The sequence below is a fragment of the Taudactylus pleione genome, unplaced genomic scaffold, assembly GCF_031769625.1.
Source record: "Taudactylus pleione unplaced genomic scaffold, aTauple2 ptg000997l, whole genome shotgun sequence".
NCBI classification, from domain to species: domain Eukaryota; kingdom Metazoa; phylum Chordata; class Amphibia; order Anura; family Myobatrachidae; genus Taudactylus; species Taudactylus pleione.
This window is the reverse complement of record NW_028285398.1, coordinates 1,452,657-1,477,084: the sequence shown is the minus strand read 5'-3', so window position 1 is coordinate 1,477,084 and position 24,428 is coordinate 1,452,657. Positions and strand designations below refer to the sequence as shown.

At 53.7% G+C, this 24,428-nt stretch overlaps 1 protein-coding gene across 2 annotated transcripts; it reads left to right on the top strand.

Moving 5' to 3' along the window:
* Nucleotides 1–948: 948 nt before the first annotated feature.
* On the top strand, nucleotides 949–17,943 carry PMVK (phosphomevalonate kinase). Of its 2 annotated transcripts, none has more exons than XM_088460963.1 (5): nucleotides 949–1,071; nucleotides 7,482–7,545; nucleotides 14,130–14,282; nucleotides 17,171–17,300; nucleotides 17,405–17,943. In XM_088460963.1, the coding sequence occupies exons 1-5, from the start codon at nucleotides 983–985 to the stop codon at nucleotides 17,548–17,550; spliced, it is 582 nt and encodes a 193-aa protein (XP_088317089.1). In that variant the 5' UTR covers nucleotides 949–982; the 3' UTR covers nucleotides 17,551–17,943. The 2 variants fall into 2 exon arrangements, with proteins under 2 accessions (XP_088317089.1, XP_088317090.1); XM_088460964.1 differs by having other exon boundaries at nucleotides 1,053–1,124.
* Nucleotides 17,944–24,428: the final 6,485 nt, after the last annotated feature.

The following is a 24,428-nucleotide window of genomic DNA, read 5'->3' as shown; positions in this document are numbered from 1 at the left end:
GTCCTTACACCACACAGCGCAGCTCATAGAGGGCGCCCTAGTCCTTACACCACACAGCGCAGCTCATAGAGGGCGCCCTAACACCACACAGCGCGGCCTATAGAGGGCTCCCTTACACCACACAGCGCAGCCCGTAGAGGGCGTCCTTACACCACACAGGGCGGCCCGTAGAGGGCGTCCTAACACCACACAGCGCGGCCCATAGAGGGCGCCCTTACACCACACAGCGCAGTTCATAGAGGGCGCCCTAGTCCTTACACCACACAGCGCGGCCCATAGAGGGCACCCTTACACCACACAGCGCAGCTCATAGAGGGCGCCCTAACACCACACAGCGCAGCCCGTAGAGGGCGTCCTTACACCACACAGCGCGGCCCGTAGAGGGCGCCCTTACACCACAGCGCGGCCCGTAGAGGGCGCCCTTACACCACACAGCGTGGCCCATAGAGGGCACCCTTACACCACGGCCCATAGAGGGCGCCCTTGCACCACACAGCGCAGCCCATAGAGGGCGCCCTAACACCACACAGCGCGGCCGACAGAGGGCGCCCTAACACCACACAGCGCGGCCGACAGAGGGCGCCCTTACACCACACACTGCCATCGGCCCCTATTGGCAGTGAGAGAGCGCAGATTAGCGTCCGGGTCTGAATCGCCCCCAGAGACCCTCCCCGGGAGTTCTGGACACGCCCCCACAGTGACGTACCGGGGGTTGCTCTGCGAGGCCACGCCTTTGTTTTGGGCGCCCGCCTTATCCCTCTTTTGCATTGGGAGGTCACATGATACACAGAGACTGGGCAGCTAGTGGTATGACAGTGAGGAGAGGGCGGGGCTTGTCGCTATGGAGATAGGGCACAGTCTGGATGGGGCGGAGCTCAGTTGGCACAGATGCAAAGCGGCTGAGCAATTCCCCAGATAGGGCGGGGTGTGGTTACAAGAGATGGGCGGGGCAGCTGTCTGGAGGGGGCGGGGCCCAGGCACTATGATGGACGCCGGTCCCCGGTTAATTCTGCTCTTCAGCGGGAAGAGGAAATCCGGTAAAGACTTCATCACCGAGCGGCTCCGGGACAGGTGAGACCGAGACCCGACGGGAGACCCTTACTGCACAGAGATGGGGGAGCAGAGTGAGTGAGGGGGTTACAGGGGGGGTAGGAGTGATGGGGGAGCAGAGTGAGTGAGGGGGTTACAGGGGGGGTAGGAGTGATGGGGAGCAGAGTGAGTGAGGGGGTTACAGGGGGGTAGGAGTGATGGGGAGCAGAGTGAGTGAGGGGGTTACAGGGGGGGTAGGAGTGATGGGGGAGCAGAGTGAGTGAGGGGGTTACAGGGGGGGTAGGAGTGATGGGGAGCAGAGTGAGTGAGGGGGTTACAGGGGGGTAGGAGTGATGGGGAGCAGAGTGAGTGAGGGGGTTACAGGGGGGGTAGGAGTGATGGGGGAGCAGAGTGAGTGAGGGGGTTACAGGGGGGTAGGAGTGATGGGGAGCAGAGTGAATGAGGGGGTTACAGGGGGGTAGGAGTGATGGGGAGCAGAGTGAGTGAGGGGGTTACAGGGGGGGTAGGAGTGATGGGGAGCAGAGTGAGTGAGGGGGTTACAGGGGGGGTAGGAGTGATGGGGAGCAGAGTGAGTGAGGGGGTTACAGGGGGGGTAGGAGTGATGGGGAGCAGAGTGAGTGAGGGGGTTACAGGGGGGGTAGGAGTGATGGGGAGCAGAGTGAGTGAGGGGGTTACAGGGGGGTAGGAGTGATGGGGAGCAGAGTGAGTGAGGGGGTTACAGGGGGGGTAGGAGTGATGGGGGAGCAGAGTGAGTGAGGGGGTTACAGGGGGGGTAGGAGTGATGGGGGAGCAGAGTGAGTGAGGGGGTTACAGGGGGGTAGGAGTGATGGGGAGCAGAGTGAATGAGGGGGTTACAGGGGGGTAGGAGTGATGGGGAGCAGAGTGAGTGAGGGGGTTACAGGGGGGGTAGGAGTGATGGGGAGCAGAGTGAGTGAGGGGGTTACAGGGGGGGTAGGAGTGATGGGGAGCAGAGTGAGTGAGGGGGTTACAGGGGGGGTAGGAGTGATGGGGAGCAGAGTGAGTGAGGGGGTTACAGGGGGGGTAGGAGTGATGGGGAGCAGAGTGAGTGAGGGGGTTACAGGGGGGGTAGGAGTGATGGGGAGCAGAGTGAGTGAGGGGGTTACAGGGGGGGTAGGAGTGATGGGGAGCAGAGTGAGTGAGGGGGTTACAGGGGGGGTAGGAGTGATGGGGAGCAGAGTGAGTGAGGGGGTTACAGGGGGGGTAGGAGTGATGGGGAGCAGAGTGAGTGAGGGGGTTACAGGGGGGGTAGGAGTGATGGGGGAGCAGAGTGAGTGAGGGGGTTACAGGGGGGGTAGGAGTGATGGGGAGCAGAGTGAGTGAGGGGGTTACAGGGGGGGTAGGAGTGATGGGGAGCAGAGTGAGTGAGGGGGTTACAGGGGGGTAGGAGTGATGGGGAGCAGAGTGAGTGAGGGGGTTACAGGGGGGTAGGAGTGATGGGGAGCAGAGTGAGTGAGGGGGTTACAGGGGGGGTAGGAGTGATGGGGGAGCAGAGTGAGTGAGGGGGTTACAGGGGGGTAGGAGTGATGGGGGAGCAGAGTGAGTGAGGGGGTTACAGGGGGGTAGGAGTGATGGGGAGCAGAGTGAGTGAGGGGGTTACAGGGGGGGTAGGAGTGATGGGGAGCAGAGTGAGTGAGGGGGTTACAGGGGGGGTAGGAGTGATGGGGAGCAGAGTGAGTGAGGGGGTTACAGGGGGGGTAGGAGTGATGGGGAGCAGAGTGAGTGAGGGGGTTACAGGGGGGGTAGGAGTGATGGGGAGCAGAGTGAGTGAGGGGGTTACAGGGGGGGTAGGAGTGATGGGGAGCAGAGTGAGTGAGGGGGTTACAGGGGGGGTAGGAGTGATGGGGAGCAGAGTGAGTGAGGGGGTTACAGGGGGGGTAGGAGTGATGGGGGAGCAGAGTGAGTGAGGGGGTTACAGGGGGGGTAGGAGTGATGGGGAGCAGAGTGAGTGAGGGGGTTACAGGGGGGGTAGGAGTGATGGGGAGCAGAGTGAGTGAGGGGGTTACAGGGGGGTAGGAGTGATGGGGAGCAGAGTGAGTGAGGGGGTTACAGGGGGGTAGGAGTGATGGGGAGCAGAGTGAGTGAGGGGGTTACAGGGGGGGTAGGAGTGATGGGGGAGCAGAGTGAGTGAGGGGGTTACAGGGGGGTAGGAGTGATGGGGGAGCAGAGTGAGTGAGGGGGTTACAGGGGGGTAGGAGTGATGGGGAGCAGAGTGAGTGAGGGGGTTACAGGGGGGGTAGGAGTGATGGGGAGCAGAGTGAGTGAGGGGGTTACAGGGGGGTAGGAGTGATGGGGGAGCAGAGTGAGTGAGGGGGTTACAGGGGGGGTAGGAGTGATGGGGAGCAGAGTGAGTGAGGGGGTTACAGGGGGGGTAGGAGTGATGGGGAGCAGAGTGAGTGAGGGGGTTACAGGGGGGTAGGAGTGATGGGGAGCAGAGTGAGTGAGGGGGTTACAGGGGGGGTAGGAGTGATGGGGGAGCAGAGTGAGTGAGGGGGTTACAGGGGGGGTAGGAGTGATGGGGGAGCAGAGTGAGTGAGGGGGTTACAGGGGGGGTAGGAGTGATGGGGAGCAGAGTGAGTGAGGGGGTTACAGGGGGGTAGGAGTGATGGGGGAGCAGAGTGAGTGAGGGGGTTACAGGGGGGTAGGAGTGATGGGGGAGCAGAGTGAGTGAGGGGGTTACAGGGGGGGTAGGAGTGATGAGGAGCAGAGTGAGTGAGGGGGTTACAGGGGGGTAGGAGTGATGGGGAGCAGAGTGAGTGAGGGGGTTACAGGGGGGTAGGAGTGATGGGGGAGCAGAGTGAGTGAGGGGGTTACAGGGGGGTAGGAGTGATGGGGGAGCAGAGTGAGTGAGGGGGTTACAGGGGGGTAGGAGTGATGGGGGAGCAGAGTGAGTGAGGGGGTTACAGGGGGGTAGGAGTGATGGGGGAGCAGAGTGAGTGAGGGGGTTACAGGGGGGTAGGAGTGATGGGGAGCAGAGTGAGTGAGGGGGTTACAGGGGGGTAGGAGTGATGGGGGAGCAGAGTGAGTGAGGGGGTTACAGGGGGGTAGGAGTGATGGGGAGCAGAGTGAGTGAGGGGGTTACAGGGGGGTTGGAGTGATGGGGAGCAGAGTGAGTGAGGGGGTTACAGGGGGGTAGGAGTGATGGGGAGCAGAGTGAGTGAGGGGGTTACAGGGGGGTAGGAGTGATGGGGGAGCAGAGTGAGTGAGGGGGTTACAGGGGGGTAGGAGTGATGGGGGAGCAGAGTGAGTGAGGGGGTTACAGGGGGGTAGGAGTGATGGGGGAGCAGAGTGAGTGAGGGGGTTACAGGGGGGTAGGAGTGATGGGGGAGCAGAGTGAGTGAGGGGGTTACAGGGGGGTAGGAGTGATGGGGAGCAGAGTGAGTGAGGGGGTTACAGGGGGGTAGGAGTGATGGGGAGCAGAGTGAGTGAGGGGGTTACAGGGGGGTAGGAGTGATGGGGAGCAGAGTGAGTGAGGGGGTTACAGGGGGGTAGGAGTGATGGGGAGCAGAGTGAGTGAGGGGGTTACAGGGGGGGTAGGAGTGATGGGGGAGCAGAGTGAGTGAGGGGGTTACAGGGGGGTAGGAGTGATGGGGAGCAGAGTGAGTGAGGGGGTTACAGGGGGGTAGGAGTGATGGGGAGCAGAGTGAGTGAGGGGGTTACAGGGGGGGTAGGAGTGATGGGGAGCAGAGTGAGTGAGGGGGTTACAGGGGGGTAGGAGTGATGGGGGAGCAGAGTGAGTGAGGGGGTTACAGGGGGGTAGGAGTGATGGGGAGCAGAGTGAGTGAGGGGGTTACAGGGGGGTAGGAGTGATGGGGAGCAGAGTGAGTGAGGGGGTTACAGGGGGGTAGGAGTGATGGGGAGCAGAGTGAGTGAGGGGGTTACAGGGGGGTAGGAGTGATGGGGAGCAGAGTGAGTGAGGGGGTTACAGGGGGGTAGGAGTGATGGGGAGCAGAGTGAGTGAGGGGGTTACAGGGGGGTAGGAGTGATGGGGGAGCAGAGTGAGTGAGGGGGTTACAGGGGGGTAGGAGTGATGGGGAGCAGAGTGAGTGAGGGGGTTACAGGGGGGTAGGAGTGATGGGGAGCAGAGTGAGTGAGGGGGTTACAGGGGGGTAGGAGTGATGGGGAGCAGAGTGAGTGAGGGGGTTACAGGGGGGTAGGAGTGATGGGGAGCAGAGTGAGTGAGGGGGTTACAGGGGGGTAGGAGTGATGGGGGAGCAGAGTGAGTGAGGGGGTTACAGGGGGGGTAGGAGTGATGGGGAGCAGAGTGAGTGAGGGGGTTACAGGGGGGGTAGGAGTGATGGGGAGCAGAGTGAGTGAGGGGGTTACAGGGGGGGTAGGAGTGATGGGGAGCAGAGTGAGTGAGGGGGTTACAGGGGGGGTAGGAGTGATGGGGAGCAGAGTGAGTGAGGGGGTTACAGGGGGGTAGGAGTGATGGGGGAGCAGAGTGAGTGAGGGGGTTACAGGGGGGGTAGGAGTGATGAGGAGCAGAGTGAGTGAGGGGGTTACAGGGGGGGTAGGAGTGATGAGGAGCAGAGTGAGTGAGGGGGTTACAGGGGGGTAGGAGTGATGGGGGAGCAGAGTGAGTGAGGGGGTTACAGGGGGGTAGGAGTGATGGGGGAGCAGAGTGAGTGAGGGGGTTACAGGGGGGGTAGGAGTGATGAGGAGCAGAGTGAGTGAGGGGGTTACAGGGGGGTAGGAGTGATGGGGGAGCAGGGTGAGTGAGGGGGTTACAGGGGGGTAGGAGTGATGGGGGAGCAGAGTGAGTGAGGGGGTTACAGGGGGGTAGGAGTGATGGGGAGCAGAGTGAGTGAGGGGGTTACAGGGGGGTAGGAGTGATGGGGAGCAGAGTGAGTGAGGGGGTTACAGGGGGGTAGGAGTGATGGGGAGCAGAGTGAGTGAGGGGGTTACAGGGGGGTAGGAGTGATGGGGAGCAGAGTGAGTGAGGGGGTTACAGGGGGGTAGGAGTGATGGGGGAGCAGAGTGAATGAGGGGTTACAGGGGGATTAGCAGTGATGGGGGAGCAGAGTGAATGAGGGGTTACAGGGGGATTAGGAGTGATGGGGGAGCAGAGTGAATGAGGGGTTACAGGGGGATTAGCAGTGATGGGGGAGCACAGTGAATGAGGGTTTACAGGGGGGATTAGCAGTGATGGGGGAGCACAGTGAATGAGGGGTTACAGGGGGGATTAGCAGTGATGGGGGAGCAGAGTGAGTGAGGGGGTTACAGGGTGGTAGGAGTGATGGGGAGCAGAGTGAGTGAGGGGGTTACAGGGGGGTAGGAGTGATGGGGAGCAGAGTGAGTGAGGGGGTTACAGGGGGGGTAGGAGTGATGGGGAGCAGAGTGAGTGAGGGGGTTACAGGGGGGTAGGAGTGATGGGGAGCAGAGTGAGTGAGGGGGTTACAGGGGGGTAGGAGTGATGGGGAGCAGAGTGAGTGAGGGGGTTACAGGGGGGTAGGAGTGATGGGGAGCAGAGTGAGTGAGGGGGTTACAGGGGGGTAGGAGTGATGGGGAGCAGAGTGAGTGAGGGGGTTACAGGGGGGTAGGAGTGATGGGGAGCAGAGTGAGTGAGGGGGTTACAGGGGGGTAGGAGTGATGGGGGAGCAGAGTGAATGAGGGGTTACAGGGGGATTAGCAGTGATGGGGGAGCAGAGTGAATGAGGGGTTACAGGGGGATTAGGAGTGATGGGGGAGCAGAGTGAATGAGGGGTTACAGGGGGATTAGCAGTGATGGGGGAGCACAGTGAATGAGGGTTTACAGGGGGGATTAGCAGTGATGGGGGAGCACAGTGAATGAGGGGTTACAGGGGGGATTAGCAGTGATGGGGGAGCACAGTGAATGAGGGGTTACAGGGGGATTAGCAGTGATGGGGGAGCAGAGTGAATGAGGGGTTACAGGGGGATTAGCAGTGATGGGGGAGCAGAGTGAATGAGGGGTTACAGGGGGATTAGCAGTGATGGGGGAGCAGAGTGAATGAGGGATTACAGGGGGATTAGCAGTGATGGGGGAGCACAGTGAATGAGGGGTTACAGGGGGATTATCAGTGATGGGGGAGCAGAGTGAATGAGGGGTTACAGGGGGATTAGCAGTGATGGGGGAGCAGAGTGAATGAGGGGTTACAGGGGGATTAGCAGTGATGGGGGAGCACAGTGAATGAGGGGTTACAGGGGGATTAGCAGTGATGGGGGAGCACAGTGAATGAGGGGTTACATGGGGGTAGGAGTGATGGGGTGGAGCAGAGTGAGTGAGGGGGTTACAGGGGGGTAGGGGTGATTGGGGAGCAGAGTGAGTGAGGGGGTTACAGGGGGCTTGATGTCAGTTTGGGGGGACAATGAATTAGGAATTGGTCCTCACAGGGACAGCTAGAGGGGTGCATTGGGGTTTGGTGGTGACTACTGTTATTCCTGTCTCCCAGTTTGGGCCTCAGTACCTGTGCTATCCTGCGCCTGTCTGGGCCCCTAAAGCAGCAGTTTGCCCAGGTGAGTGGTCCGGGCATAATGCTAGACGTTGGGGTTCTGTGTACCTATGCAGTGATTGGGGTCTTTCTGCTCAGTATAATGTCCTGTATTATTACTAGAACATCAGGGATATATCCAGGCAGGGGGTCTTCATCTTCCCACCACTTCTCCATGAGTAACTTCACAGCGAGACCCTGTCAGACCCCTGCCAGTTATATCTGTGCGCTTATCACCGGTACCATCCTCTCTACTGTTAGGGATGTGACAATCCTACCTACAGATTGAGGGGCCCTACGGCAACTTCCGGGTCCCATATATTGGATTCTACTGTATACTGTTAGTTTTATCGCTGAGACTCTTCATACTAATCTATTTATGTATAGTTACTGTATAGCGTACACACTCTCTCTTCCCCAGGTATAGTTACTGTATAGCGTACACTCTCTCTTCCCCAGGTATAGTTACTGTATAGCGTACACTCTCTCTTCCCCAGGTATAGTTACTGTACAGCGTACACACTCTCTCTCCCCCCTGTATAGTTACTGTATAGCGTACACTCTCTCTTCCCCAGGTATAGTTACTGTACAGCGTACACACTCTCTCTCCCCCCTGTATAGTTACTGTATAGCGTACACTCTCTCCCCCCTGTATAGTTACTGTATAGCGTACACTCTCTCTTCCCCAGGTATAGTTACTGTACAGCGTACACTCTCTCTTCCCCAGGTATAGTTACTGTACAGCGTACACACTCTCTCTCCCCCCTGTATAGTTACTGTATAGCGTACACTCTCTCCCCCCTGTATAGTTACTGTATAGCGTACACACTCTCTCTCCCCCCTGTATAGTTACTGTATAGCGTACACACTCTCTCCCCCCTGTATAGTTACTGTATAGCGTACACACTCTCTCTTCCCCAGGTATAGTTACTGTATAGCGTACACACTCTCTCTCCCCCCTGTATAGTTACTGTATAGCGTACACTCTCTCTCTTCCCCAGGTATAGTTACTGTATAGCGTACACACTCTCTCTTCCCCAGGTATAGTTACTGTATAGCGTACACACTCTCTCTCCCCCCTGTATAGTTACTGTACAGCGTACACACACTCTCTCCCCCCTGTATAGTTACTGTATAGGGTACACACTCTCTCTTCCCCAGGTATAGTTACTGTACAGCGTACACACTCTCTCTCTTCCCCAGGTATAGTTACTGTACAGCGTACACACTCTCTCTTCCCCAGGTATAGTTACTGTATAGCGTACACACTCTCTCTTCCCCAGGTATAGTTACTGTACAGCGTACACACTCTCTCTTCCCCAGGTATAGTTACTGTATAGCGTACACACTCTCTCTTCCCCAGGTATAGTTACTGTACAGCGTACACTCTCTCTTCCCCAGGTATAGTTACTGTATAGCGTACACACTCTCTCTTCCCCAGGTATAGTTACTGTACAGCGTACACTCTCTCTCCCCCCTGTATAGTTACTGTATAGCATACACACTCTCTCTCCCCCCTGTATAGTTACTGTATAGCGTACACACTCTCTCTCCCCCCTGTATAGTTACTGTATAGCATACACACTCTCTCTCCCCCCTGTATAGTTACTGTATAGCGTACACACTCTCTCTTCCCCAGGTATAGTTACTGTACAGCGTACACTCTCTCTTCCCCAGGTATAGTTACTGTATAGCGTACACACTCTCTCTTCCCCAGGTATAGTTACTGTACAGCGTACACTCTCTCCCCCCTGTATAGTTACTGTATAGCGTACACACTCTCTCTCCACCCTGTATAGTTACTGTATAGCGTACACACTCTCTCTCCCCCCTGTATAGTTACTGTATAGCGTACACACTCTCTCTCCCCCCTGTATAGTTACTGTATAGTGTACACACTCTCTCTTCCCCAGGTATAGTTACTGTATAGCGTACACACTCTCTCTTCCCCAGGTATAGTTACTGTACAGCGTACACACTCTCTCTTCCCCAGGTATAGTTACTGTACAGCGTACACACTCTCTCTTCCCCAGGTATAGTTACTGTATAGCGTACACACTCTCTCTTCCCCAGGTATAGTTACTGTATAGCGTACACACTCTCTCTTCCCCAGGTATAGTTACTGTATAGCGTACACTCTCTCCCCCCTGTATAGTTACTGTATAGCGTACACACTCTCTCTTCCCCAGGTATAGTTACTGTATAGCGTACACTCTCTCTCCCCCCTGTATAGTTACTGTATAGCGTACACACTCTCTCTTCCCCAGGTATAGTTACTGTACAGCGTACACACTCTCTCTTCCCCAGGTATAGTTACTGTATAGCGTACACACTCTCTCTCCCCCCTGTATAGTTACTGTATAGCGTACACTCTCTCCCCCCTGTATAGTTACTGTACAGCGTACACACTCTCTCTTCCCCAGGTATAGTTACTGTATAGCGTACACTCTCTCTTCCCCAGGTATAGTTACTGTATAGCGTACACTCTCTCTTCCCCAGGTATAGTTACTGTACAGCGTACACTCTCTCCCCCCTGTATAGTTACTGTATAGCGTACACTCTCTCTTCCCCAGGTATAGTTACTGTACAGCGTACACACTCTCTCCCCCCTGTATAGTTACTGTATAGCGTACACTCTCTCCCCCCTGTATAGTTACTGTACAGCGTACACTCTCTCCCCCCTGTATAGTTACTGTATAGCGTACACACTCTCTCTTCCCCAGGTATAGTTACTGTATAGCGTACACACTCTCTCTTCCCCAGGTATAGTTACTGTATAGCGTACACACTCTCTCTTCCCCAGGTATAGTTACTGTACAGCGTACACTCTCTTCCCCAGGTATAGTTACTGTATAGCGTACACACTCTCTCTTCCCCAGGTATAGTTACTGTATAGCGTACACACTCTCTCTTCCCCAGGTATAGTTACTGTATAGCGTACACACTCTCTCTTCCCCAGGTATAGTTACTGTACAGCGTACACTCTCTTCCCCAGGTATAGTTACTGTATAGCGTACACACTCTCTCTTCCCCAGGTATAGTTACTGTATAGCGTACACACTCTCTCTCCCCCCTGTATAGTTACTGTATAGCGTACACTCTCTCCCCCCTGTATAGTTACTGTATAGCGTACACACTCTCTCTCCCCCCTGTATAGTTACTGTACAGCGTACACTCTCTCCCCCCTGTATAGTTACTGTACAGCGTACACTCTCTCCCCCCTGTATAGTTACTGTACAGCGTACACTCTCTCCCCCCTGTATAGTTACTGTACAGCGTACACTCTCTCTCTCTTCCCCAGGTATAGTTACTGTACAGCGTACACACTCTCTCTTCCCCAGGTATAGTTACTGTATAGCGTACACACTCTCTCCCCCCTGTATAGTTACTGTACAGCGTACACTCTCTCCCCCCTGTATAGTTACTGTACAGCGTACACACTCTCTCTCCCCCCTGTATAGTTACTGTATAGCATACACACTCTCTCTTCCCCAGGTATAGTTACTGTATAGCGTAGACACTCTCTCTTCCCCAGGTATAGTTACTGTATAGCGTAGACACTCTCTCTCCCCCCTGTATAGTTACTGTATAGCGTACACACTCTCTCTTCCCCAGGTATAGTTACTGTATAGCGTACACACTCTCTCTTCCCCAGGTATAGTTACTGTATAGCGTACACACTCTCTCTTCCCCAGGTATAGTTACTGTACAGCGTACACACTCTCTCTTCCCCAGGTATAGTTACTGTATAGCGTACACTCTCTCTTGCCCAGGTATAGTTACTGTACAGCGTACACTCTCTCTCTTCCCCAGGTATAGTTACTGTACAGCGTACACACTCTCTCTTCCCCAGGTATAGTTACTGTACAGCGTACACACTCTCTCTTCCCCAGGTATAGTTACTGTATAGCGTACACTCTCTCTTCCCCAGGTATAGTTACTGTATAGCGTACACACTCTCTCTTCCCCAGGTATAGTTACTGTACAGCGTACACACTCTCTCTCCCCCCTGTATAGTTACTGTATAGCGTACACACTCTCTCTTCCCCCTGTATAGTTACTGTATAGCGTACACACTCTCTCCCCCCTGTATAGTTACTGTATAGCGTACACACTCTCTCTTCCCCAGGTATAGTTACTGTATAGCGTACACTCTCTCTCTTCCCCCTGTATAGTTACTGTATAGCGTACACACTCTCTCTTCCCCCTGTATAGTTACTGTATAGCGTACACACTCTCTCTTCCCCAGGTATAGTTACTGTATAGCGTACACTCTCTCTTCCCCAGGTATAGTTACTGTATAGCGTACACTCTCTCTCTTCCCCCTGTATAGTTACTGTATAGCGTACACACTCTCTCTTCCCCCTGTATAGTTACTGTATAGCGTACACACTCTCTCTTCCCCAGGTATAGTTACTGTACAGCGTACACTCTCTCTCTTCCCCAGGTATAGTTACTGTACAGCGTACACACTCTCTCTTCCCCAGGTATAGTTACTGTATAGCGTACACACTCTCTCTTCCCCAGGTATAGTTACTGTACAGCGTACACACTCTCTCTTCCCCAGGTATAGTTACTGTACAGCGTACACACTCTCTCTTCCCCAGGTATAGTTACTGTACAGCGTACACACTCTCTCTTCCCCAGGTATAGTTACTGTATAGCGTACACTCTCTCTTCCCCAGGTATAGTTACTGTACAGCGTACACACTCTCTCTTCCCCAGGTATAGTTACTGTATAGCGTACACACACTCTCTTCCCCAGGTATAGTTACTGTATAGCGTACACACTCTCTCTTCCCCAGGTATAGTTACTGTATAGCGTACACACTCTCTCTTCCCCAGGTATAGTTACTGTATAGCGTACACACTCTCTCTTCCCCAGGTATAGTTACTGTATAGCGTACACTCTCTCTTCCCCAGGTATAGTTACTGTATAGCGTACACACTCTCTCTTCCCCAGGTATAGTTACTGTATAGCGTACACACTCTCTCTCTTCCCCAGGTATAGTTACTGTATAGCGTACACTCTCTCTTCCCCAGGTATAGTTACTGTATAGCGTACACACTCTCTCTTCCCCAGGTATAGTTACTGTATAGCGTACACACTCTCTCTCTTCCCCCTGTATAGTTACTGTATAGCGTACACACACTCTCTCTTCCCCAGGTATATTTACTGTATAGCGTACACACACTCTCTCTTCCCCAGGTATAGTTACTGTATAGCGTACACACTCTCTCTCTTCCCCAGGTATAGTTACTGTATAGCGTACACACACTCTCTCTTCCCCAGGTATAGTTACTCTATAGCGTACACACTCTCTCTTCCCCAGGTATAGTTACTGTACAGCGTACACACTCTCTCTTCCCCAGGTATAGTTACTGTATAGCGTACACACTCTCTCTTCCCCAGGTATAGTTACTGTATAGCGTACACACACTCTCTCTTCCCCAGGTATAGTTACTGTATAGCGTACACACACTCTCTTCCCCAGGTATAGTTACTGTATAGCGTACACACTCTCTCTCTTCCCCAGGTATAGTTACTGTATAGCGTACACACACTCTCTCTTCCCCAGGTATAGTTACTGTATAGCGTACACTCTCTCTCTTCCCCAGGTATAGTTACTCTATAGCGTACACACTCTCTCTTCCCCAGGTATAGTTACTGTACAGCGTACACACTCTCTCTTCCCCAGGTATAGTTACTGTATAGCGTACACTCTCTCTCTTCCCCAGGTATAGTTACTGTATAGCGTACACACTCTCTCTTCCCCAGGTATAGTTACTGTATAGCGTACACTCTCTCCCCCCTGTATAGTTACTGTATAGCGTACACACTCTCTCTCCCCCCTGTATAGTTACTGTACAGCGTACACTCTCTCTTCCCCAGGTATAGTTACTGTATAGCGTACACACTCTCTCTTCCCCAGGTATAGTTACTGTACAGTGTACACACTCTCTCTTCCCCAGGTATAGTTACTGTACAGCGTACACACTCTCTCTCCCCCCTGTATAGTTACTGTATAGCATACACACTCTCTCTTCCCCAGGTATAGTTACTGTACAGTGTACACACTCTCTCTTCCCCAGGTATAGTTACTGTATAGCGTACACACTCTCTCTTCCCCAGGTATAGTTACTGTATAGCGTACACACTCTCTCTTCCCCAGGTATAGTTACTGTATAGCGTACACACTCTCTCTTCCCCATGTATAGTTACTGTATAGCGTACACACTCTCTCTTCCCCAGGTATAGTTACTCTATAGCGTACACACTCTCTCTTCCCCCTGTATAGTTACTGTATAGCGTACACACTCTCTCTTCCCCAGGTATAGTTACTGTATAGCGTACACACTCTCTCTTCCCCATGTATAGTTACTGTACAGTGTACACACTCTCTCTTCCCCAGGTATAGTTACTCACACTCTCTCTCTTTCATAGGAAGGGGCATTAGCTGTGATGTGACTGTGGATTTGGCAGTGCCCGTGCTCTGTCCTTGCTGTAATACTGAGCATTTTCTGACATACATGCCGGCTCCTAAGTTTATATGTATTATTCCTCCTCACTTTCTATGCTGTATATTCTCTGTATCTCCTCTTCCATAGGAGCATGGCCTGAATTACCAGCGCCTCCTGGATGCCAGCGACTATAAAGAGATCTACAGGGCGGACATGATCCGCTGGGGGGAGGAGAAGAGGAACGCAGACCCTGGATTCTTCTGTAGACTGATTGTGGAGGGGGTGACCCAGCCATTGTGGGTAAGATAGCGTGTGAGAGACGTATAGGCCCAATAATCAGAACAACATTATGTGGTGAAATATCAGAGTATGTGCTATAACAAAGCGGGACAGGGGATCTATCTCATATCTATCTAGTCTTTATGCCAGGCCGGGGGGCAGGGCGCTGCGGTGTGGGTAGGGATGTGTGTACACTCTCGGAAAGGGGTCGTGGCTGACTGTGGAGGGGGCGTGTTCTTGTGACACGTTCCCAATTCGTCATACTTGGGGTGGGGTGGGGGTACCTAGCACTTCCGGAGGTGCTGGGCTTCCCCCAAACTCTCGCCTCACTATGAATAGATGTGGTGTGCATGCGCACGGCCTCTATTCACCCGGCGGGGATTGGACACTGCAACTGTGGCCCGCGGGTGTGGAAGGCACAGGGGAGGCAGCATTAGTGATAAGGGCAGGTTGTGGTGCCCTGCTAAATCAGCCTAGCGGGAATTCTATCTCATATCTCTCTATCTGTCTCATCCTGCCAGTGGTGGCACGTTGACCTGCATCCCATACATCAGGTGCATAAATATTGGGACAGTGACAGAATTGTCATATTTTGGCCTCTAGTCACCACCACAATGGCTTTGAAATGAAACAAACAAGATGTGATTTACCTGCAGACTTTCAGATTTCATTTGAGGGTAATTACATCCAAATCAGGTGAACGGTGTAGGAATTACAATGGTTTCTATATGTGCCTCCCACTTTTTAAGGGGCCCAAAGTAATGGGACAAACTAAACAATCCTAAATCTAACTTTCACTTTTTAATACTTTGTTGCAAATCCTTTGCAGGTAATTACAGCCTGAAGTCTGGAACGCATAGACATCACCAGACGCTGGGTTTCATCCCTGGTGATGCTCTGCCAGGCCTCTACTGCAAATGTCTTCAGTTCCTGCTTGTTCTTGGGGCATTTTCCCTTTTTGTCTTCATCAAGTGAAATGCATGCTCAATCCGATTCAGGTCAGGGGATTGACTTGGTCATTGCATAACATTCCACTTTTTAGCCTTAAAAAACTCTTTGGTTGCTTTTGCAGTATGCTTCGGGTCATTGTCCATCTGCACTGTGAAGCGCCGTCCAATGAGTTCTGAAGCATTTGACGGAATATGAGCATATAATATTGCCCGAAACACTTCAGAATTCATTCTGCTGCTTTTGTCAGCAGTCACATCATCAATAAATACAAGGGAACCAGTTCCATTGGCAGCCATACATGCCCACGCCATGACACTACCACCACCATGCTTCACTGATGAGGTGGTATGTTTTGGATCATGAGCAGTTCCTTTCCTTCTCCATACTCTTCTCTTCCCATCACTCTGGCACAAGTTGATCTTTGTCTCATCTGTCCATAGGATGTTGTTCCAGAACTGTAATGGCTTTTTTAGATGTTGTTTGGCAAACTCTAATCTGGTCTTCCTGTTTTTGAGGCTCATCAATGGTTTACATCTTGTGGTGAACCCTCTATATTCACTCTTGTGAAGTCTTCTCTTGATTGTTGACTTTGACACACATACACCTACCTCCTGGAGAGTGTTCCTGATTTGGATAACTGTTGTGAAGGGGTTTTTCTTCACCAGGGAAATAATTCTTCTGTCATCCACCACAGTTGTTTTCCATGGTCTTCCGGGTCTTTTGGTGTTGCTGAGCTCTCCGGTGCGTTCTTTCTTTTTAAGAATGTTCCAAACAGTTGATTTGGCCACACCTAATGTTTTTGCTATCTCTCTGATGGGTTTGTTTTGATTTCTCAGCCTAATGATGGCTTCACTGATAGTGACAGCTCTTTGGATCTCATATTGAGAGTCGACAGCAACTGATTCCAAATGCAAATGTCACACCTAGAATCAACTCCAGACCTTCTACCTGCTTAATTGATAATGAAATAACGAGGGAATAGCCCACACGGTCCATGAAATAGCTTTTGAGTTGATAGTCCCATTACTTTTGGCCCCTTAAAAAGTGGGAGGCACATATAGAAACTGTTGTAATTCCTACACCGTTCACCTGATTTGGATGTAATTACCCTCAAATTAAACCTGAAAGTCTGCAGGTAAATCACATCTTGTTTGTTTCATTTCAAAGCTATTGTGGTGGTGAATAGAGGCCAAAATATGAAAATTCTGTCAATGCCCCAATATTTATGCACCTGACTGTATGTGTTCTATTGGGTACAAATCCATTGATCTAAGGGGCCAAAACTCGGTATAAAGCTCCTCCAGCCATAATCTGGTGGCTGCAGACCTGTGCGGTGACGCATTGTCCTACAGAAGAAGCCTCTCCCGTCTAATGACTGCCTGACATGGATGCAAAGGATCCACCGGACGGTTCTGTCACCCTGGACTGTCCCTTGTTTACCTGCTGGGTCCATTGCCTCGTTCTGTTGACACATAATCGTCCATCTGCCCAGACCAGTTGGAACCTCGCCTCGTCGGACCAGGCTACACGTCATCTTGTGTCCAGCGGCAGCGATGCGCAGAGCCTAGTGCCGTGGGGTCAGCAATGGGACCCGAGTCGGCCGACAGCTCTTATACCCCAGAAAGGGAACGTTGTACAGTCCGAACACTATAATGTAGTAATATTTTGGGTTCATCCTGGGTGTAGGATGTGTGGGCTCTGCGGATCCCGGTGCAGGTATGTGTGGGCTCTGCGTGTCCCGGTGTAGGATGTGTGGGCTCTGCAGATCCCGGGCAGGGACATGTGGGCTCTGCGGGTCCCGGTCTGCCTTTCCCTTGTGACACATACGATTGGAGCAGCGGTGTGCGCAGAGCTGTATCCCATTACTGCGGCACCATAAAAGAGGTCATGGCTTGTTCCCGGATTAACACGTAGAAGTCAGTAGTCTACCTGCTTAGTAACACATTCTCCTCCCTCAGATCGTCAGCGACACACGGCGAAAATCAGACGTGGATTGGTTTCTGTCATCCTACGGGACGGTGACGCACACGGTCCGTGTGGTGGCCTCAGAGGCGACTCGGAGGAGCAGAGGGTGGGTGTACACCCCAGGTGAGCACAGATTATGGGGGGTACTTCGTTTCAGCTTACCCCCATACTTTCCTCTGTTTCCAGCAGACGCAGCCGGACATTTAACCCGCGGTCTTTAATTTCAGAGGTGGACGATGCGGAGTCCGAGTGTGACCTGGACGATGGGGTGACTTTTAATTGGGTCATCACAAATGACGGGGATGATAAACTGTCAGAACAGCTGGAGAAATTGAAGGATTTCATTAACAGCAAGTTGACCCCCACGGCGTGAGGGGCAGAATAATCCCCCCCTATAGGTACCATATGTTGGAGCTGCTCACCCAGCACAGATGACCTCCAGTAATGGCACGTTTCTCTGGCGCTTGGCTGTACACCAGGATCTATGGTCACCATTTGTGATTCCTAACACCTTCTCTCCATAATTACTAACCAGATTCCCAGAGTTATCCTGAACTGGAGAAACTACGAATAATTGTCTATGATGGCTGTCTCTGAGCTCGGCTAGGGCTGTCTGGTAGAAAAACAAGCCGAACCCTGATAAGTCTCGCTCTGGATTCCCATCTGTGCCTGCACAAATCTTCCTATCAATAGGACCTGAGTACTGTAATTATTTGGACTAAAATACAGATAACTGATTAATATATGAATAAATATTTAAACCAAATGACATTGGGTATATATAATATGTAAGGATTTTGGGCCTGATGCACAGCTGGAGGTGTATTTTGGTCCAGAGAAGTCTGCACAGGAAGACAGAGCGTATATTTACCCTTATGGCGAGCTCTACGTGGCCGCGTCTGAGTGCACCACTCGTCCTGACTGCGTCTATTTGGAGGCGTGGGCAGAGACGGTCCGTTTCCCAGTAAAAGGGCGTCTCAGTCCTGGGTCTGCACTGTCCATCCGTCCGTCCATTATTATTACAGTTATGATACATCGCACTATAGAGTCAGTACAGAAAGTGATGGAACTGCTGACAACAAATGTCTACTTCCTGCTGTATATAGAGAATTGTTCATCTCTGTATTCCCGTAGTCAGAGCCAGGCTGGGAATGTACAGCAAACGTTTACATGCAAAGCGCAAAGCCCCCATTTATTTACATTGTACGGCTAATAACTGTTGTTCTTGTGTGTCATTTATGTACTGTGTAAGGCGCTGCGGAACCTATGTGGCACCATATAAATAAAGGATAATGATAATAATGTCTGAGGCAAGGGAACAATCCTCCTAATCTGATGTCACAGAGAGCACAATGTGATGGCACCACTACAGAGCCTCCAGCAGGGGGAGCCAAAGGTACAGTGACTTTGATGTGTCTGCACAGGGGAGGGAATGTGATGGCACCACTACAGACCATCCAGCAGGGGGAGCCAAAGGTACAGTGACTGTGCTGTGTCTGCACAGGGGAGGGAATGTGATGGCACCACTACAGACCCTCCAGCAGGGGGAGCCAAAGGTACAGTGACTGTGATGTGTCTGCACAGGGGAGGGAATGTGATGGCACCACTACAGACCATCCAGCAGGGGGAGCCAAAGGTACAGTGACTGTGCTGTGTCTGCACAGGGGAGGGAATGTGATGGCACCACTACAGACCCTCCAGCAGGGGGAGCCAAAGGTACAGTGACTGTGATGTGTCTGCACAGGGGAGGGAATGTGATGGCACCGCTACAGACCATCCAGCAGGGGGAGCCAAAGGTACAGTATGTGTGCTGTGATGTGTCTGCACAGGGGAGGGAATGTGATGGCACCACTACAGAGCCTCCAGCAGGGGGAGCCAAAGGTACAGTGACTTTGATGTGTCTGCACAGGGGAGGGAATGTGATGGCACCACTACAGACCATCCAGCAGGGGGAGCCAAAGGTACAGTGACTGTGCTGTGTCTGCACAGGGGAGGGAATGTGATGGCACCACTACAGACCCTCCAGCAGGGGGAGCCAAAGGTACAGTGACTGTGATGTGTCTGCACAGGGGAGGGAATGTGATGGCACCACTACAGACCATCCAGCAGGGGGAGCCAAAGGTACAGTGACTGTGCTGTGTCTGCACAGGGGAGGGAATGTGATGGCACCACTACAGACCCTCCAGCAGGGGGAGCCAAAGGTACAGTGACTGTGATGTGTCTGCACAGGGGAGGGAATGTGATGGCACCGCTACAGACCATCCAGCAGGGGGAGCCAAAGGTACAGTATGTGTGCTGTGATGTGTCTGCACAGGGGAGGGAATGTGATGGCACCACTACAGAGCCTCCAGCAGGGGGAGCCAAAGGTACAGTGACTGTGCTGTGTCTGCACAGGGGAGGGAATGTGATGGCACCGCTACAGACCCTCCAGCAGGGGGAGCCAAAGGTACAGTGACTGTGATGTGTCTGCACAGGGGAGGGAATGTGATGGCAACGCTACAGAGCCTCCAACAGGGGGAGCCAAAGGTACAGTGACTGTGATGTGTCTGCACAGGGGAGGGAATGTGATGGCACCGCTACAGAGCCTCCAGCAGGGGGAGCCAAAGGTACAGTGACTGTGCTGTGTCTGCACAGGGGAGGGAATGTGATGGCACCGCTACAGACCCTCCAGCAGGGGGAGCCAAAGGTACAGTGACTGTGATGTGTCTGCACAGGGGAGGGAATGTGATGGCACCACTACAAAGCCTCCAGCAGGGGGATCCAAAGGTACAGTGACTGTGATGTGTCTGCACAGGGGAGGGAATGTGATGGCACCACTACAGAGCCTCCAGCAGGGGGAGCCAAAGGTACAGTGACTGTGATGTGTCTGCACAGGGGAGGGAATGTGATGGCACCACTACAGACCCTCCAGCAGGGGAGCCAAAGGTACAGTGACTGTGATGTGTCTGCACAGGGGAGGGAATGTGATGGCACCACTACAGAGCCTCCAGCAGGGGGAGCCAAAGATACAGTGACTTTGATGTGTCTGCACAGGGGAGGGAATGTGATGGCACCACTACAGACCATCCAGCAGGGGGAGCCAAAGGTACAGTGACTGTGCTGTGTCTGCACAGGGGAGGGAATGTGATGGCACCACTACAGACCCTCCAGCAGGGGGAGCCAAAGGTACAGTGACTGTGATGTGTCTGCACAGGGGAGGGAATGTGATGGCACCGCTACAGACCATCCAGCAGGGGGAGCCAAAGGTACAGTATGTGTGCTGTGATGTGTCTGCACAGGGGAGGGAATGTGATGGCACCACTACAGAGCCTCCAGCAGGGGGAGCCAAAGGTACAGTGACTGTGCTGTGTCTGCACAGGGGAGGGAATGTGATGGCACCGCTACAGACCCTCCAGCAGGGGGAGCCAAAGGTACAGTGACTGTGATGTGTCTGCACAGGGGAGGGAATGTGATGGCAACACTACAGAGCCTCCAACAGGGGGAGCCAAAGGTACAGTGACTGTGATGTGTCTGCACAGGGGAGGGAATGTGATGGCACCGCTACAGAGCCTCCAGCAGGGGGAGCCAAAGGTACAGTGACTGTGCTGTGTCTGCACAGGGGAGGGAATGTGATGGCACCGCTACAGACCCTCCAGCAGGGGGAGCCAAAGGTACAGTGACTGTGATGTGTCTGCACAGGGGAGGGAATGTGATGGCACCACTACAGAGCCTCCAGCAGGGGGAGCCAAAGGTACAGTGACTGTGATGTGTCTGCACAGGGGAGGGAATGTGATGGCACCACTACAGACCCTCCAGCAGGGGAGCCAAAGGTACAGTGACTGTGATGTGTCTGCACAGGGGAGGGAATGTGATGGCACCACTACAGAGCCTCCAGCAGGGGGAGCCAAAGGTACAGTGACTGATGTGTCTGCACAGGGGAGGGAATGTGATGGCACCGCTACAGACCCTCCAGCAGGGGAGCCAAAGGTACAGTGACTGTGATGTGTCTGCACAGGGGAGGGAATGTGATGGCACCACTACAGAGCCTCCAACAGGGGGAGCCAAAGGTACAGTGACTGTGATGTGTCTGCACAGGGGAGGGAATGTGATGGCACCACTACAGACCCTGCAGCAGGGGGAGCCAAAGGTACAGTGACTGTGATGTGTCTGCACAGGGGAAGGAATGTGATGGCACCACTACAGACCCTCCAGCAGGGGGAGCCAAAGGTACAGTGACTGTGATGTGTCTGCACAGGGGAGGGAATGTGATGGCACCGCTACAGAGCCTCCAGCAGGGGGAGCCAAAGGTACAGTGACTGTGATGTGTCTGCACAGGGGAGGGAATGTGATGGCACCGCTACAGACCCTCCAGCAGGGGGAGCCAAAGGTACAGTATGTGTGCTGTGATGTGTCTGCACAGGGGAGGTAATGTGATGGCATCACTACAGATCATACAGCAGGGGGAGCCAAAGGTACAGTGACTGTGATGTGTCTGCACAGGGGAGGGAATGTGATGGCACCGCTACAGACCCTCCAGCAGGGGGAGCCAAAGGTGCAGTGACTGTGATGTGTCTGCACAGGGGAGGGAATGTGATGGCACCACTATAGAGGCTCCAGCAGGGGGAGCCAAAGGTACAGTGACTGTGCTGTGTCTGCACAGGGGAGGGAATGTGATGGCACCGCTACAGACCCTCCAGCAGGGGGAGCCAAAGGTACAGTGACTGTGATGTGTCTGCACAGGGGAGGGAATGTGATGGCACCGCTACAGAGCCTCCAACAGGGGGAGCCAAAGGTACAGTGACTGTGATGTGTCTGCACAGGGGAGGGAATGTGATGGCACCGCTACAGACCATCCAGCAGGGGGAGCCAAAGGTACAGTGACTGTGATGTGTCTGCGCAGGGGAGGGAATGTGATGGCACCGCTACAGAGCCTCCAGCAGGGGGAGCCAAAGGTACAGTGACTGTGCTGTGTCTGCACAGGGGAGGGAATGTGATGGCACCGCTACAGACCCTCCAGCAGGGGGAGCCAAAGGTACAGTGACTGTGATGTGTCTGCACAGGGGAGGGAATGTGATGGCACCGCTACAGACCCTCCAGCAGGGGGAGCCAAAGGTACAGTGACTGTGCTGTGATGTGTCTGCACAGGGGAGGGAATGTGATGGCACCGCTACAGACCATCCAGCAGGGGGAGCCAAAGGTACAGTATGTGTGCTGTGATGTGTCTGCACAGGGGAGGGAATGTGATGGCACCACTACAGAGCCTCCAGCAGGGGGAGCCAAAGGTACAGTGACTGTGCTGTGTCTGCACAGGGGAGGGAATGTGATGGCACCGCTACAGACCCTCCAGCAGGGGGAGCCAAAGGTACAGTGACTGTGATGTGTCTGCACAGGGGAGGGAATGTGATGGCACCACTACAGAGCCTCCAACAGGGGGAGCCAAAGGTACAGTGACTGTGATGTGTCTGCACAGGGGAGGGAATGTGATGGCACCGCTACAGAGCCTCCAGCAGGGGGAGCCAAAGGTACAGTGACTGTGCTGTGTCTGCACAGGGGAGGGAATGTGATGGCACCGCTACAGACCCTCCAGCAGGGGGAGCCAAAGGTACAGTGACTGTGATGTGTCTGCACAGGGGAGGGAATGTGATGGCACCACTACAGAGCCTCCAGCAGGGGGAGCCAAAGGTACAGTGACTGTGATGTGTCTGCACAGGGGAGGGAATGTGATGGCACCACTACAGACCCTGCAGCAGGGGGAGCCAAAGGTACAGTGACTGTGATGTGTCTGCACAGGGGAAGGAATGTGATGGCACCACTACAGACCCTCCAGCAGGGGGAGCCAAAGGTACAGTGACTGATATGTCTGCACAGGGGAGGGAATGTGATGGCACCGCTACAGACCATCCAGCAGGGGGAGCCAAAGGTACAGTATGTGTGCTGTGATGTGTCTGCACAGGGGAGGGAATGTGATGGCATCACTACAGATCATACAGCAGGGGGAGCCAAAGGTACAGTGACTGTGATGTGTCTGCACAGGGGAGGGAATGTGATGGCACCACTACAGAGCCTCCAGCAGGGGGAGCCAAAGGTACAGTGACTGTGATGTGTCTGCACAGGGGAGGGAATGTGATGGCACCGCTACAGACCCTCCAGCAGGGGGAGCCAAAGGTACAGTGACTGTGATGTGTCTGCACAGGGGAGGGAATGTGATGGCACCGCTACAGACCCTCCAGCAGGGGGAGCCAAAGGTACAGTGACTGTGATGTGTCTGCACAGGGGAGGGAATGTGATGGCACCGCTACAGACACTCCAGCAGGGGGAGCCAAAGGTACAGTGACTGTGATGTGTCTGCACAGGGGAGGGAATGTGATGGCATCACTACAGATCATACAGCAGGGGGAGCCAAAGGTACAGTGACTGTGCTGTGTCTGCACAGGGGAGGGAATGTGATGGCACCGCTACAGACCCTCCAGCAGGGGAGCCAAATGTACAGTGACTGTGATGTGTCTGCACAGGGGAGGGAATGTGATGGCACCACTACAGAGCCTCCAGCAGGGGGAGCCAAAGGTACAGTGACTGTGATGTGTCTGCACAGGGGAGGGAATGTGATGGCACCACTACAGAGCCTCCAGCAGGGGGAGCTAAAGGTACAGTGACTGTGATATGTCTGCACAGGGGAGGGAATGTGATGGCACTGCTACAGACCATCCAGCAGGGGGAGCCAAAGGTACAGTATGTGTGCTGTGATGTGTCTGCACAGGGGAGGGAATGTGATGGCAACACTACAGATCATACAGCAGGGGGAGCCAAAGGTACAGTGACTGTGAAGTGTCTGCACAGGGGAGGGAATGTGATGGCACCACTACAGACCCTGCAGCAGGGGGAGCCAAAGGTACAGTGACTGTGATGTGTCTGCACAGGGGAAGGAATGTGATGGCACCACTACAGACCCTCCAGCAGGGGGAGCCAAAGGTACAGTGACTGTGATGTGTCTGCACAGGGGAGGGAATGTGATGGCACCGCTACAGAGCCTCCAGCAGGGGGAGCCAAAGGTACAGTATGTGTGCTGTGATGTGTCTGCACAGGGGAGGTAATGTGATGGCACCACTACAGAGCCTCCAACAGGGGGAGCCAAAGGTGCAGTGACTGTGATGTGTCTGCACAGGGGAGGGAATGTGATGGCACCACTACAGAGGCTCCAGCAGGGGGAGCCAAAGGTACAGTGACTGTGCTGTGTCTGCACAGGGGAGGGAATGTGATGGCACCGCTACAGAC

Bases quoted from the DNA above. Each gene is read 5' to 3' on its own strand.
- PMVK (XM_088460963.1), top strand. From the start codon at position 983: ATGATGGACGCCGGTCCCCGGTTAATTCTGCTCTTCAGCGGGAAGAGG. The intron at 1,072-7,481 runs GTGAGACCGAGA...CCTGTCTCCCAG, and splicing joins ACCGAGCGGCTCCGGGACAG to TTTGGGCCTCAGTACCTGTG. The intron at 14,283-17,170 runs GTAAGATAGCGT...CTCCTCCCTCAG, and splicing joins GGGTGACCCAGCCATTGTGG to ATCGTCAGCGACACACGGCG.